Here is a 14,506-nt window from a genome sequence, read left to right on the forward strand (position 1 = left end):
AGCATAATGCTTTATTATTAGCATTATTACGTCACAGAAGATGATTACGTGCGAATATGGCAATCTATTCTCGTCCTTTTTGAAATTGTTGCTTGAAAAGTTGGTCGCACATTTAACTGTTTTGCGTAGTGCTTACTAGCTGGACGAAATTTTCGTCTTTATCTCAGTAATTTGTATTGTAGTGACAAGTTTTAGTGAGTAGGCCCTACGGTGTTTCCTCCATTCTTCGACAGCCTTGAGGCTATTTTTACAGAAATACAATTCTTGAATAGACGTTTTCAGAAGAGTGTTTCTTTCGGTCATTGCATACAGACGAACGGATCCGGAAAATTTATGTTACAAATTTCCCACGAAGAGATTATGGTTTACCGTTGTGACCAGTCGTATACTTCAATAAGTCAGTGCTCTCTTTTTCCCCTGGCCTTGTGATACTTTACAATATTTATCATTCAGAAGCAACAGTCGCCCAAAGATGTACGTATACGCCGCAAATTCTACGTCACATAGGCTACTTGCGTCATAGACTTTTTGTTTGCGCTAACGCTTACGGCCACTTTTTTTGGATACTTGTAGCTTGAGGCTAGCCGTAAAGTTTTCGCGGTTTTTTAGCGCATAGCGTCAACGCATACTTTTTAATGTCTTTTTTTCGCTACAACACGCCAATACCTTCCAGCGCTGTTGTTGAAAGAATGTTTTCAATGGGCAAAGACGTATTGAAACCAAAACGCAGCAAAATGTCAGATGAACACTTTCAGATGCTTGTGTTTCTTCGGGGAAATTCAAAATAAAACTTGTTTGTTTCGAGTGGTTTATACCGTGTGAATGTTTGGCACCTAGCAAACAAAATGAGTTTACGCTAGTGTATGCGCTGACGCCGCCAACTTTTTTTACAAGTTACGTTGACGCATACGGCGTATGGTTTTTCAAACGTTTGCGTTTACGCTGACAGCGTCAATATTTTTTGTATGCGCGTACATCATTGCAGTCGCCATAATGGTTTTGTGGCTCTCTCTAAACTCTTGGAGTTGCAAATGACAAAGCTCTTCACCAACTTCTAAGATTAGATCTACAGCTGCCAAATAGGCTAGTTTACATGGGGAACCCAGGCCTTGTCCTGTCCTGGTCCTTGTTTAGTGTTTACTAACCAATGCGACTTTTATACCCGAGGAAAAAATGCCAAGTTATCAAAAAGGCACTATAGCGCTGCTTAAACTATGGTAGCCTATACCAGGGGTTTTAAACGTTTTGTTTCCGATCCCTTTCCATTTATCAAATTTGTTTGAGATTTTTTATTTGAACTATGTTAAAGAAACATCGATTTACACAGCAATAACGTTAAGAGAGTTTTCGGTGTAATTTTGCTTTTATTGTGAACAGTGGCGTAGCCAGAAAAAAAAATTGGGGGAAGGGAGGGGCCAAATATTTGATGAATTGAAGAGAACGACAAAGTGTTTGATTTAAGACATCGCCACCTGATGTACAGTGGCGTATCCTGGTGGGTTAAGCAAGGGAATCAACACAGCTGGTGGGGGGTTAGAGCGTGCCGAAGGCACGCGTATTCTAGGGGGTCTGGGGGCATGCTCCCCCGGAAAATTTTTTAAATCCGCCGGAACATTTTTGCAAAATTACACTCAAATAATGGATTATAGCGCTTTCTGGAAACACTTTCAGGGTAATATTTGTATGACATTTATTAGCAGATAAACAGCTAGCCTATTAACTTATTAATTAGAGAACAGAAAAAACTCAGCTGCTACACAAAAACTACACAAAAACCCAACAGAGTAAGCGATTCTGAAATTTCTTCCACAGATTAGTTAAAAGAAGCGTAAATCATAGCATCTTTTCACAAATTGAGACTAGGTGGGCAAATTTTCAAAAAAGAGCACTTTTAGCATGAGAGTTATGTTAAAAAGGGCACTTTTCAAGCATAAATGGTGGGAAAATGGACATTTTTTCCGGAGCGTAAAACATGTAAGCTTAAAAATGTAGATTTGTCAGGCAAATTGTGTGTGAAAAGGCATATCAACTAGGCTAAACTTTTGAGACCCATAATTGATTCCTACATTCATCTCCGCCCACAATATTTTGTAATTAAAATTTAATCTAGCAACATTTAATTGCAGAGGTCTCTTGTACTAAAGTAAAAAGAAGCAATTATGATAATAGCCTATATGAAACACAACTGCTAAGATATTATAATGAGTTGAATCTTTGCAAAATTAGATAATTCCAAAGAGCTGGTATTTTATTTTGATGAAAATCAGGAAACAAACTGCGGTAATTCAAACTTCTAGAATCTCACACAAAATTTGAGGTAGGCTACACTCACAACACAAATTGATAATTAATCTGCTTGAATGGAACATTAAGGATATTATAAGCAAGGTCAAAGGTAGGCTCATAAGTTCTAAATCAGTGGTTCCCAACCTGGGGGTGAATTACCCCGGGGGGGGGGGGGGGGGTTAATTTCCATATTTTTGGGGGGTAACGAGACCCGATTTAGAAACAATGAAGCAAGTGAAGGTTGTAAGCTTTATAAAAGCGAAGGAATTGAACAGCCGTCTTTTCAAGGAACTGTGCAAGAAGATAGGAGAAAGATACGAAGCATTACTGTAGCCTACCACACAGAAGTACGATGGCTGTCTCGTGGCAAGGTGATAACCCGCTTGATCGAAGTTTGTGAGGCTGTCCATATTTTTCTGATAGAAAAGAAGTCCAACTTGGCTGAATATTTCCTTATCCAACAGTGGATTTCCCAGCTGTGCTACCTGGCTAATATCTTTGGTGAATTGAACAAAGACAATCTTTTAATTCAAGACAAAAATGTAAGTTAACTGTGATAGGCACCAAAGTAGCCGTAGCTGCATTTGTCGCGAAGTGGAACAACCGAGTTGGAAGAGGCACAGTACCGGTAGTGCAGTTTCAGACGCTTGACATGTACTTCGAAGGCAATGGACTTGAGTTGACAGCGGCGTTAAAGGAGGACATATAGCTGACCACTTAGGCCAGCAAGCCAAAAAGATGGACATTGGCCAACTACTTTCCAAATTTGGACACGGCTATATAGTCTTCAATGTTGTGCTGAGCCCTTCACATGTGTTGACAGCCAGGTGGATGATGACGACTTTCCGGCCAAAGAAGAATTTATCACTCTCGAATGCACGAAGCGTTGAAACTTAATTTCAAGGGGAAGGGTTTAGATTGGAACCCTTCTGGTTTGGCAGACTTCAGGACTCAACAACATTAGCGACACTGCATTAAATATCCTGATATCTTTTTCAACAACGTATAGCTGTAAACAAAGGTTTTCAACTGTCTTGGGAATGAAGACAAAGAAGCGCAATCGCCAGGATGTCAAAGGTGACGCAAGAATCGCCCTCAGTAGCCTACCACAAAGCCCAGGATCACAAAGCTGGCGGCTGAAGTTCAGGCCCAACCTGCGCATTGATTGTATACCGGTAGGCTATTCAGCATTGTATTGCATTTTGATTGTCATAGTTAGCCCTTTGAAATACATAGCAATAAACACTTTTGTTTTGAAAATTGATCTTGGAGGTAATTGGCTCACTTCAGGGCTGAGATTAGGGTAACAGCCAAAAAAGGTTGAGAACCACTGAATTTAGCTGCTCATTCTTTAACTTGGGTCTAATTTAAATAAAAATTAAATCTTAAAAATTGCCCCCCTAGTTTCAAACTAGGGGGGCAAGCAAAGGGACTAAGTGGGCAAGTGTCCACCTAGTTTATATGTGAAAAGATGCTATGGCGTAAATTGCGTAAACTTTGCGCGATTTACAATTTTTAAAATTTATTGGTGTCCTTCTGTGTGTCTAAAACAAGTCCTGGGGGGTGTTAATAGCCAGATGTCATGGAAAACGATATAAATTTATACAAATTATAGTATATTTTCAACAAAGGGTTCAACTTCGGAATCCAAATTTTGAAAATGTTGGAGGGGCATGGCTTCTTTCGCCCCCTCCCCCTGGCTACGCCTATGATTGTGAAGTAGGCTACCTTTTGAAACTGGCTGACTAAGCGCATAACCTATTTACCGGTATACAAATTGGCTTAATGACAGTAAACGATCGATGATAGAAATAACTAATCACATTTTTGGAGTGAACTCTTTGAAATCATCCAGAAACAATAAAAATATAAAGATAAACAAAAAACTTTTCAAAAAATTGTTCCATAGGCTAGTGTTATTAAACCTAGCCTAATTATTTTGTCTAAACTGAGGTTAGAAAAGACAGAAATCTTGTTTCGATAATAATAATAATGTTTGTTTCTTATATAGCGCTGTATCCATCGCAGAATGCGTCGCTCCTCAGCGCTAGTAAATTTTTTGTTCATAAGCCTATAGTTGGAGTGTATGAAGCAAAAAAAGTTTCCCCCACAAAAAGTTTTCCGCCTCTAGTTAAACTTTTTCTTCTACGGTTTATGGCGCAGCCTAAATAAGGTTAGCTTTCTGGCGAGTTGGACGCTCAGTAGCCTATTTCATCTTCGTGATCGTGACAATACAGCATGCTGTGTTGTTACAGGAACTGTAGGCTAATTAGCTTTCAAACCTGTTTGCCAATTCAGTAAATCAAGAATCTTTGGCGAATTGAACATAGCCTAATAAATGTCCTCATTTTTGTTATGAATATTTTTCATGTGGCACGTATCTTATACTGTACCAGCGCTTCTTAAACCAGTGCGCCGCAGTTCGGCAAAGAAGGTCGACAGGTGCGCCGCATGGAAATTGAAAAGATATTTTAAAAAATCTGTTGCCAATTATATCTTTAGAATTAGGAATAGATGCAGCTGTTCTATGAATCTGAAAACAGCTAGGCTAGTTCAGTTTATCAAATAGTGTGATATTTTGTCGATAAAGGCCAAATTTTTTGTCATCCAAAGGTTGTGCTGTGTGTTTTTATAATTTGATATTACATGATGCCTCTATAGCTAATGTTTTTCCCGGTAGTTGTGTTTTTTGCATAAATGCGTGTTTAATGCAAGTGGATGTTCAGAGTTCATGGAACGCCCTATTCCGAGGCGTGTTACCACAATTTTTCTGCACAAGTTTTGTGCTTAAAATATTAAAATATCAAAAATCAGCAAAAAATGGTTATCAGTGGAAGAAAAAATGAGAAAATATGCTAATGTTAAAAAAGCTATAGTATTTTTTTGCCAAACAAATGAACGGCTGAACAATCAAAGATTCCGAACATTGCGTGCACCCACACTGGAAAAACAAGGCAACTTGAATGCAAATAAACCTACTGACGCTTTCTCTGACGTGGATCAAAAGTGCTGATATTGATCGATATGCAACAAAATGCTGAAACATTGTTACTTTTAAAGTCAACAAAATTAATACATCTTTAACAAGCTTTTTTTTTATAAAAGTTTTCTTGTTTATTTTCTAGGTTTGGTGGCTACGCATTTTTAAGATAGTGTTTTCCAATTAGGCCTACTGTCTTTTGGATGCATATTTTAAATTTTTCGATTTTGTCATCTTTCCCTTTTGTTGGTGTCAAATTCGTGTTACATGTTACATGTTTACTTTATCGTTTTCTACATGTTTGCGCCAGCAATGAAAAATGAAATTGAATTGAATAAACACACAAATTATGATGGATATGGACAGCTTTGTTTGATTCAAATAAATAATAATAATGTATAAAAAAGTCTCAAACTTAAACCACTTAAACCCAAACTTAACAACTAAAAGTGCAATTAAAGAGCACATCGCCTCTTGTGAAACGTGCACTGACAATTGTAGATATCCCTGTGACAATGTCTCGATCAAACAATTTAAAATTATCTCTCGAGGCAGATCTGAATTTCAGACTAAGATCATGGAAGCCTTAAAAATCAAACGTAATAATCCGTCTCTCAAACTGCAGTTATTCGCCTGTGGCTTATCGTTCCTCTTGTGTGTGTTCTAATTGTTTGTCAAATGCTTGTAGTTTACACCTCATGTGATCTGTTTTTCACCATATAATTTACTTGTAATTATTCCTGTGTCACTCGTTCATTTGTGCTTTTCAGACTAGCTCAGAGGCCGAGTGGTTTCGCCTTCGGCTCTGGTGCTGGTAGATCTTAGATCGATTCCAGGTCGGTCAAACCGAAGACTTTAAAAACGGTACCGATTGTGTTCTATCCTGCATAGAGCAGTGAGAATGAGTCGGGTGATAATGTGATAACATCGTAAACCTGATATAAATTAAAAATGAGCCCTGTCGCTAAAAGACCTTAGCTGTTGTAGAGCGACAATAAACAAAACCATAACATTATTATTAGTGCTTTTCAGTCTGGAGTGTCGTTAGTATACAGTTACAGTTGCAGATTGTCAAATTTACCTTACAATTTTCATTTTATGTATATTGCAGATATGTAATTCCTGATGAGGACACACGTACGTGTTGAAAACGTTTAAGTTTATTTTTAATTATGTTATATTTGTGTAATGTGTGTATGTAATACATCATGTTAAACCCGCTGAAGTTACTTTGTTTTACTTCTCTATAAAAAAGTCCTTTTTAAAATGTTAACTTTTGAACTTTATGGTATCCCTCCACAAGGTTTGTCCATTCATCCGGGAATGTAATTTCCTAACCAATCAAAAGAGAATACCAAAAGTTACAATTTTTGTGAAAGCTGACTTGTTTCTTGTTGGCTTGTTGCTTTAAAGTTCAATCTGCACTTTGGGGTTTATTGTAGTTCTCGATTATTATAACTTGGAGCTCTGATTAGTGATTTATATACCTTTTTTCGTGTTGCTTAAGGCTTTGAAGCTAGAATTCAGATCTTGTGTTGGACTATTCTATTAATTTTACAGGTAAGGTTGTAATTTAAATTGCTTGCTTTCATGTTATGAGTTTTCACAAACCAGTAGGCTACCATGATAACGGCACCGTAACAGTGGTACGCTACTGGTATAGCCATAGAGGTTTTAGTAAAAGGTTAGTTAAACCACCACGAATTTAACTTTGCACAAATCGTATACTTCTGGTGACTTGTATATAGGTTTTTAACTTTTCATCGTATAAAAAACATACGGTACAGTACGTCTCAGGTCTGGTGACCTCATAAAATCTTTTGCTTCTCAAGTTTCATAATGTGAAGTAGGCTACCGTACAATGCCTATCAGTGTATTGTGATATTTTGTGAAAAAATAAAATAGTGATTAATTGTTGCTGCTTTGGTAAAAATTAAGTCATTGCCCAGTTATCGTAAAAAAATACCGGCAAAACATTATTTACGGTACCGCTGTACTGTACCATACAAAAATTTAAAAAAAATGCTGTAAGACAACCCCACATCGTTTTCGGACCTCAGTTTAAAGCAAAGGACTGCAGGCCTCGAAATTCGTTTTTGTTGACGGCGGACATACGTGTCCGGTCTGAGCAGCTATCTCGGCGGACAAATTAAGTCTCACGGCGGACACACCAGTTTTGACGTCGATCGTCATGCTTAATCACTTTAACATGATATTTCTTCGCCATTTGAGAACTATAACTATATGGTTTAGAAGACTTTAAATTTCAGTGAAGTCACTCTGAAAGGCTTTCATCAGACCAACGACGTGCACTTGAAGAGTAAAAGCGCCGTGTAGCTGCTTATTACGCAGCATAACTGGTTAACTTCCACCGAACGAGGTCGTGTGGCTTCTTGCGTCACAATCTGGGTTTCTGTTGTTTATCGGTGATTGACCAATTTTTTAGCAAAACGTCTGAAAAAAATATAGTCAATTTGGTTAAAATGTCCGAAAAAATATGTAGTCAATTCGGTCAAAATGTCCGAAAAAAATATAACTTAGTCAATTCGGTCAAAAAGTTCGAAAAAATATATAGTCATAGTCAATGTCTGCGGCCGGGTGTTGCAAGGTTGAGTTTCGCTGATGAACATTGAAGAAACGTTTGTCTGTTCTAACTTTTCTCAGATAAAACACGACAACGTTTCTCAGCGAAACTTAATGTTGTGGCTAGTCAGAAAGTGCAAATTTTGGGTTGTATCACTCAGCTACTTGAAAGGAAATATTTTCATCAGAAAAAATGACCGAAATAAATAAAAAATGATCGAATTTTTTCAAGTCATTTCGGACAAATAACCGAAAAGTCTCAGCAAAAAAAAACCCAGGTCACAATGCTCTGGGCACAAGTCGGAAAACTTCTACACTAACGCTACTATTTTCTGCTGTGCAAAGCATCACTAATCACTAGGCATTTTTAAGGTTTATTTTTGCGTGTCATGTGAGCGAAAGTGAATTTTCCCTGGGCTTTTTCTTACTGTAAAACCAAAACTTAACAACTGTTGCTGTATCTTGCTGTAATAGCCCACTCGCATTTCTAATTTTGTAACCAACCTTTCTTTATCAATATTACTCGGAGATCAAAGCCAGACATTGTGACATAAGACATGAACTAAGTTGCGCGTGATTAGTGTAGAAGTACCCGTAGGCCTACTCCCATCGATTCTTTGCGAAGAATTCACGTAATGTTACGATGATTCAATGTCATCAATCGTTGAAACAACGTAAAAATCAAAAGTTTTCTGACTTGAATGAAAGCTAAGGGATTATAAGGGATACAGTATTCACATTTTCTAGATGCGTGCTAGAATGCGCGGGAAATTGTATTCTCGCAACAATTGTTCGTGCTATGCAATGACGATTTGTATTAGTTTCTGTGTTATTTTTCGACGGACAAATATGACCGATCTAGATGGTACTTCCCGCGGACATCACATGCTGTGACGGCGGACATGTCCGCGGTGTCCGCCGTGAATTTCGAGGCCTGGGACTGTTGTCATTGTAATAATGCCAAAGTCATGGGTGACATAAACAATGCAAATATGACCACTTTCGATTGCTTAGACATATATGTGTAGATTTTGTTATGTAAATATGTAGCCTATATAATATGTTGCTTCATAGGTTCAAATACCATTGTCTTTGGGCATGACTGTAACAAGAACAGGAAAAATGACAACTCGAAGACATAGAAGCAGAGAAGCTGATGATGGGTATAAATTAGCATACAAGCGAAGAAAACTTGCTAAATATCTTGACAATTATCAAGATGGCTATTCTTCAAGGAGATGCAATGATTCGTACTCATATGACAAACATAGTGAAAGGTATCGTATGTGAATTACCGTAGTGGATTTCATAATGTACCGTAGGACGGATGCAACCTAATTTGTACCCTCATTTTGTATCCTGAAAAAAATCAAGTAAAAAATTGAAAAAAGCCAAAATAGCACATGAATTGGAGTTTCCGCTAAACCCTAACTTTAAAATTGTTGCGGAAGCTCCGATTAGCGACTTCTGCTTTGTTGCGATCAGCGGCTTTGTGCCATTCTTTCTCTCGATCTTTTCAGGGTACGAATTAGGTTGCACCCCCCGTAAGACGTAGGTGTTTACAATTATGGTTCATTATCATGACTGGTATGGACGAACCTCATGTTTCGCTAATAGATTGCTCAAGTGCATGATATACTCAGGTGACAAAAGGTAAACATAGCCTTAGAACCATATATCGTATTATACTGTATTTATAGCCCAGCTGTCTAAACAAAACATCCCAGTGGAAAATTTTCTTACTCAATATGCTGTAATTGTGCATTGTAGTGGTCACACCAGTCGAAAATATCACAAGAGTTATAATGAGAGCTACAACAATCGTGATTCGAACAGAAGCCATCGGAGAGAGAGTTCATATGGTCAACGAGATGCATCTGATCGCAGTAGAAGACGAAGAAGCAACAGGCATCGCCATCATCATCGATCAGATTCTGAATCGGTGAGTAGACAGCTATATTAAGTGACAAGTAAAGACTGATTGTTACAGTACATTTTTGACTGTATCCTAGAAGTTGTGCTTAAATCAAGACAGTCTATATTATCAGTATTGTTATTTCAGTGCACAAAGAAGGTTTGTGTCAAACATTGAAAGCTAATGACTTTTTCTTATTTGTATTGTAGTTTATCAAATTTATGCCTGCAAGAACTTTTATAGAAAATGTCTCACAATGTAAATATTGCCTAGCTGATACTTGTCAGAAAATTTGATGTTTGTGGCTCACAGTATGCATTGTAATAACTGGTGATAAAATAGCCTGTCTTAACATAACTGCAATTATGCGCAAACTACCAAAAGTATCACGCTATATACATTTGCAATTTTGGGCGGTTTCACAATCAAATAGTTTGTATCATTGGCAGGTAAGGTTAGGTTAAACTGGCATTTCAAGTTCATGAACTGTAGTTGTAAAAAATACTGTATTTTGAATTAATTTGTTTCTGTAAAGTAAGTGTTGCTTTTATATACTTGTTGCGTTAATAATTCGCTACAACATTTGTGTGGTTCTTATTCCACATATACTACGATTGCCAAATGCTGGGCTTGCACTCAATTCTTATCCCGTCAACTACCTATTCTGTGTCTCGCGTCGCACGCACATGCTTGTTGCCGCAAACAGAAAGATCTTCGTCATAGAAACAAGAACGACAGGGCAAAGAGTGTGGAGGATGACGAAGAGGGTCATCTCATTTATCGCCATGGCGACTGGCTGCAAGCGAGATGTACAAAGAAGATTTTTTCACTCTTAGTAGCAGTAACCTGTTGCCTCTATATTTATCAAGGATGATTCACTTCACCTTGTCATTGCATTGTAATTCTATTTTAAAGTATAGTTTGCTGCAATTGAAATACTTTTATGACTCTTGGATTGAAGTGAATCATTCTTAATTTTATATTTTGGTATTTTGAGGTTTTCAGTAATAACCCTAGCACCCAGGGATGTCCATATTAAACCTAACATGTGATAAATTTGCATTGTAAAGTACATTGAATTAGCTTGCATGCATAAAAAGTCATAGTGTTGTGGCCAATTTTTATCTTGTTTCCAAGTAACCTGAAATAGTTTTTAACTCTAAATATACCTTGCAAAAGTTGTTTACGTATTCAACTGTTTAATGCAACTAAATGACCAAAAAATCCTTCTGTAAATGATTTTTGTATGGACATCCCTAACAATCAATTTTCCTGATGACTTTTCAACAAGATATAAAACCTTGCTCAAAGTGCACTTAAAGCTTAAAAATGATGGATATGGCTTAAGTTACTTTGTGTAACACCAATTGTGTACCAAACTTGTGCATTTCTGCTTTAGTTGACAAGTATGCTAAAAATGTGATACTATTATGTGAAAACTTAACAAAATGAAGATCTTTGTAAACTTTTTTCATAGATTTAGTTTCTTTGTTTTTCTGTGCTTGTGAATGGCTGGGACTGGGAGCAGAAAGTCTTCTGACATAGTTGGTTACTTCTTTGACATACAGGCTTATATTATTAATTTTTTTAAAGTGTTACATTTTATTTTCTATAGATGAAATAGTGTCAACATTGGGTGAAGGTACGTTTGGAAAAGTGTTGCTGTGTGTTGACCATCAAAGGTTAGTATTGTTACTTACTATTAATTATATTTTACTTAAGTGAAATCGTTTTATCTGCTAGACTACCTCAAAAGTCGATTTGTAGATTAAATTGAAAATTATTTGTAGATTTTTAAGTTGGTGTAAGTAATTTTGAATCGGAGCCTTATTGTCATTGATCAAACATGTTGCACTGATGAGGCCCAGAAATAAAAACTTTTGCCGATTGCTTAGCTTATTTGTCTGCTAATTTGCGTTGTGTGGTAAGAAAGTGTTCATAGGAATAACATGTGTTAATTGCATACTTGGTTCCACCCATAAACCATTTATTGCATTAGGTTTCTAAATCCAAAATTGTAAAATAAAATGGGATAATTTCACACGGCATGGCATATATCGGTTGAACACAAAAAAGTTTAACCCTAACTCAACCTGATGTTTTGTGTGTAATTCATACAATGCAAATGATTGCTGCACTATCTTAGTGGATAGCTGTAGTGCAAATGTTCAAGTGAAAAAAGCATATTTGCTGAATTTTGTTTTAAGTTGTGCGTGTTTGACAAATACAAGCATTTCCTTGAAAATGCCATCACTTTCTGTACTAATTATGTCACCACTCTTCGCAGAGACAAACACCGAGTTGCCATAAAAGTTATAAAAAACATCGAAAAGTATAGAGATGCTGCTTTCTTAGAAATTAATGTATTAAAGAAACTACAAGAGAAGGATCCAGAAGGCCGATAGTAAGTATAAGAATTCGCCTGTGATTTACTGTTGACAAATACTATAGCAAAATTATATTTAATCCTAAAACATGGTTTCTGTTTCCCTTTAGATTAGTTGTTGTAGATCGATTTTAACGGAAGTCCTGTTAGTCTGTCACATTCTCTTATTTACTAATAACTGCCCTGTAGTCTTTCACTGCCATCCTAGTAGTAGCATCTCATTAATTCTATGTATCTTTACCACTTGGTGCTTAGTGGTTGTTTCTGAAGTGGAATCATATTTTTCAGTTTATGTGTTACGATGCTGGATTGGTTCAATTATCACGGACATATTTGCATCGCCTTCGAACTGCTTGGTCTTAGTACTTTTGATTTCCAGGTAAAGCGCCCCTTACAATTTATATTTCGAAAATGCAGGCATGAAATACTATTTTGTGATGTAGTAGATCTATAGTAGCTTTGAAATCTACTCTTGGTGCAGTTGTGCTGTTTTGTTACGTTCTGTAGTAGTATTGTTTTATGTTACTGGTTCAACGCGTTCCATTTGCAGAAAGACAATCATTACCAACCTTATCCTCTTGACCAAGTTCGCCACATGGCATTCCAGCTCGTCTGGGCAGTAAAATGTAAGTGGAATAGTTTTGACCTTGTATCAAATGGGAGCATTTCTTGTATTCATCTCGCTACGATATACGCTCGATGCCATGGTTCGAAGCTTTTTACCCGCAGTAAAGGCCACTACGCTTTAAATTGGAGTGCGCCGCAGAATAATTTAAATTATACAATTGTCTACAAAATATACAATAGTTATGGGTAGATAGTTCCACATTGTGTGTTGTATCTTGTTCAGTCCTCCACGACAACCACATCACTCACACCGACCTCAAGCCTGAGAATATCCTTCTCGTTGACTCATCTAGCGAGGTGTGCTACAATCCCACAAAACGTCGAGACGAGAGGACGCTGGTCAACCCAGATATCCGGTTAATCGACTTCGGTTCGGCGACGTTCGACAGCGAACACCACAGCACAGTTGTGTCGACACGTCACTATCGCGCACCGGAAGTTGTTTTAGGTAAGCCGGTTAGACGCTACTCACTTCTCCAGTTGTCATACGACCATAGTGAAGTTTTAAAGTTAAAAAGGTCATAATTTATATTTGCTACAAGAAAGTTCAACCTAATGGTGACTGCATTGTTTTTGTTGCAAGAACTGGGCTGGACGCAGTCATGCGACGTCTGGTCGATTGGTTGCATCATATTTGAGTTCTACATGGGAATCACAATGTTTCAAACGCATGACAATCGAGAGCATCTCGCTATGATGGAACGGATCCTTGGCCCGCTGCCCACGCGAATGATCAAAAAATCGCGAAAACACAAATATTTTTACCACAACAAACTGGATTGGGATGAGCAATCCTCTGCCGGCAAATACGTGAGAGAGAACTGCAAACCTATTATGGTGAGTTCAAAAGTGCTGGCACGATGTTACCAAGCGCTTTTTGCATTGAATTTAGGCTTTACAAAACTATAACTACCTAAACGTCTCACAAAATTCAATGACTCAGCCAATGTCGTTTCTTCAAAATCCTTTATTGCATTGAAAATTTGCAGCGCTATATCCAACGCAAGGATCACCCTGAGCATGTGAAGTTGATTGACCTGATAGCCCGGATGCTCGAATACGACCCGGCCAAGCGCGCCACATTGGCCGAACTCATCAACCATCCATTTTTCGACGCTCTGCCACGAGAAAAGCGCTTTCTTGCCCCCGCCACTAATTCTTACACCATGAGAATGCGGTAGCACAGTTCAATGACCGCGTCTGTGAAGCCGAAGATACCGTTGGCTCTTCAAGGGACAACGACGAAAGTTTTGACACAGCTTGCACTGGTCAAGCGATCTTGGCCACCACTCCTGCATTGGACATAGAGTAGAGCAGCTTCGAACCTCGATGCACTGGTACACTGAATAGTCAGTTTATTGCGGAGTATTGCAGCCACTGGAGTGATTCCTCAAATATCAAATGGCGCCATTTTTCTTTTAACTTGGAAACGTCAAGATGATATTAAAAGCTGCGGCAATGTTATTATGTTTTGTGAATGCATTTTGTTATCAATAAAGCAATGATTATAACATTGTGGAATAACGGCATTGCAGAATTTGCGTGTCAGTGCAACACAAGTGGGTCCATTAAAATTAACGTAAGCTACAGAGTTAATTTTAATTGAAGCACAGAATTATTTCGATAAAATATTTTAATCAAAAGCAGGGATATCTAGAGAAGGGGATATGAAGGCTCGCAGCGATTGCCTTATTCTCATGACACTACCAGGGCGGTAGCTTGTAGCACG

At 37.7% G+C, this 14,506-nt stretch overlaps 1 protein-coding gene across 1 annotated transcript; it reads left to right on the forward strand.

Moving 5' to 3' along the window:
* Nucleotides 1–6,667: 6,667 nt before the first annotated feature.
* Nucleotides 6,668–14,299, forward strand: LOC145771655 (dual specificity protein kinase CLK2-like). The gene is made up of 11 exons (XM_082583384.1): nt 6,668–6,826; nt 8,924–9,126; nt 9,620–9,791; nt 10,471–10,573; nt 11,380–11,446; nt 12,052–12,168; nt 12,439–12,529; nt 12,701–12,776; nt 13,001–13,225; nt 13,361–13,614; nt 13,767–14,299. Exons 2-11 carry the CDS (start codon nt 8,948–8,950, stop codon nt 13,956–13,958), a joined length of 1,476 nt encoding a protein of 491 aa, XP_082439510.1. The 5' UTR covers nt 6,668–6,826; nt 8,924–8,947; the 3' UTR covers nt 13,959–14,299.
* Nucleotides 14,300–14,506: the final 207 nt, after the last annotated feature.

The sequence above is a fragment of the Aplidium turbinatum genome, chromosome 6 (assembly GCF_918807975.1).
Source record: "Aplidium turbinatum chromosome 6, kaAplTurb1.1, whole genome shotgun sequence".
Taxonomy (NCBI): domain Eukaryota; kingdom Metazoa; phylum Chordata; class Ascidiacea; order Aplousobranchia; family Polyclinidae; genus Aplidium; species Aplidium turbinatum.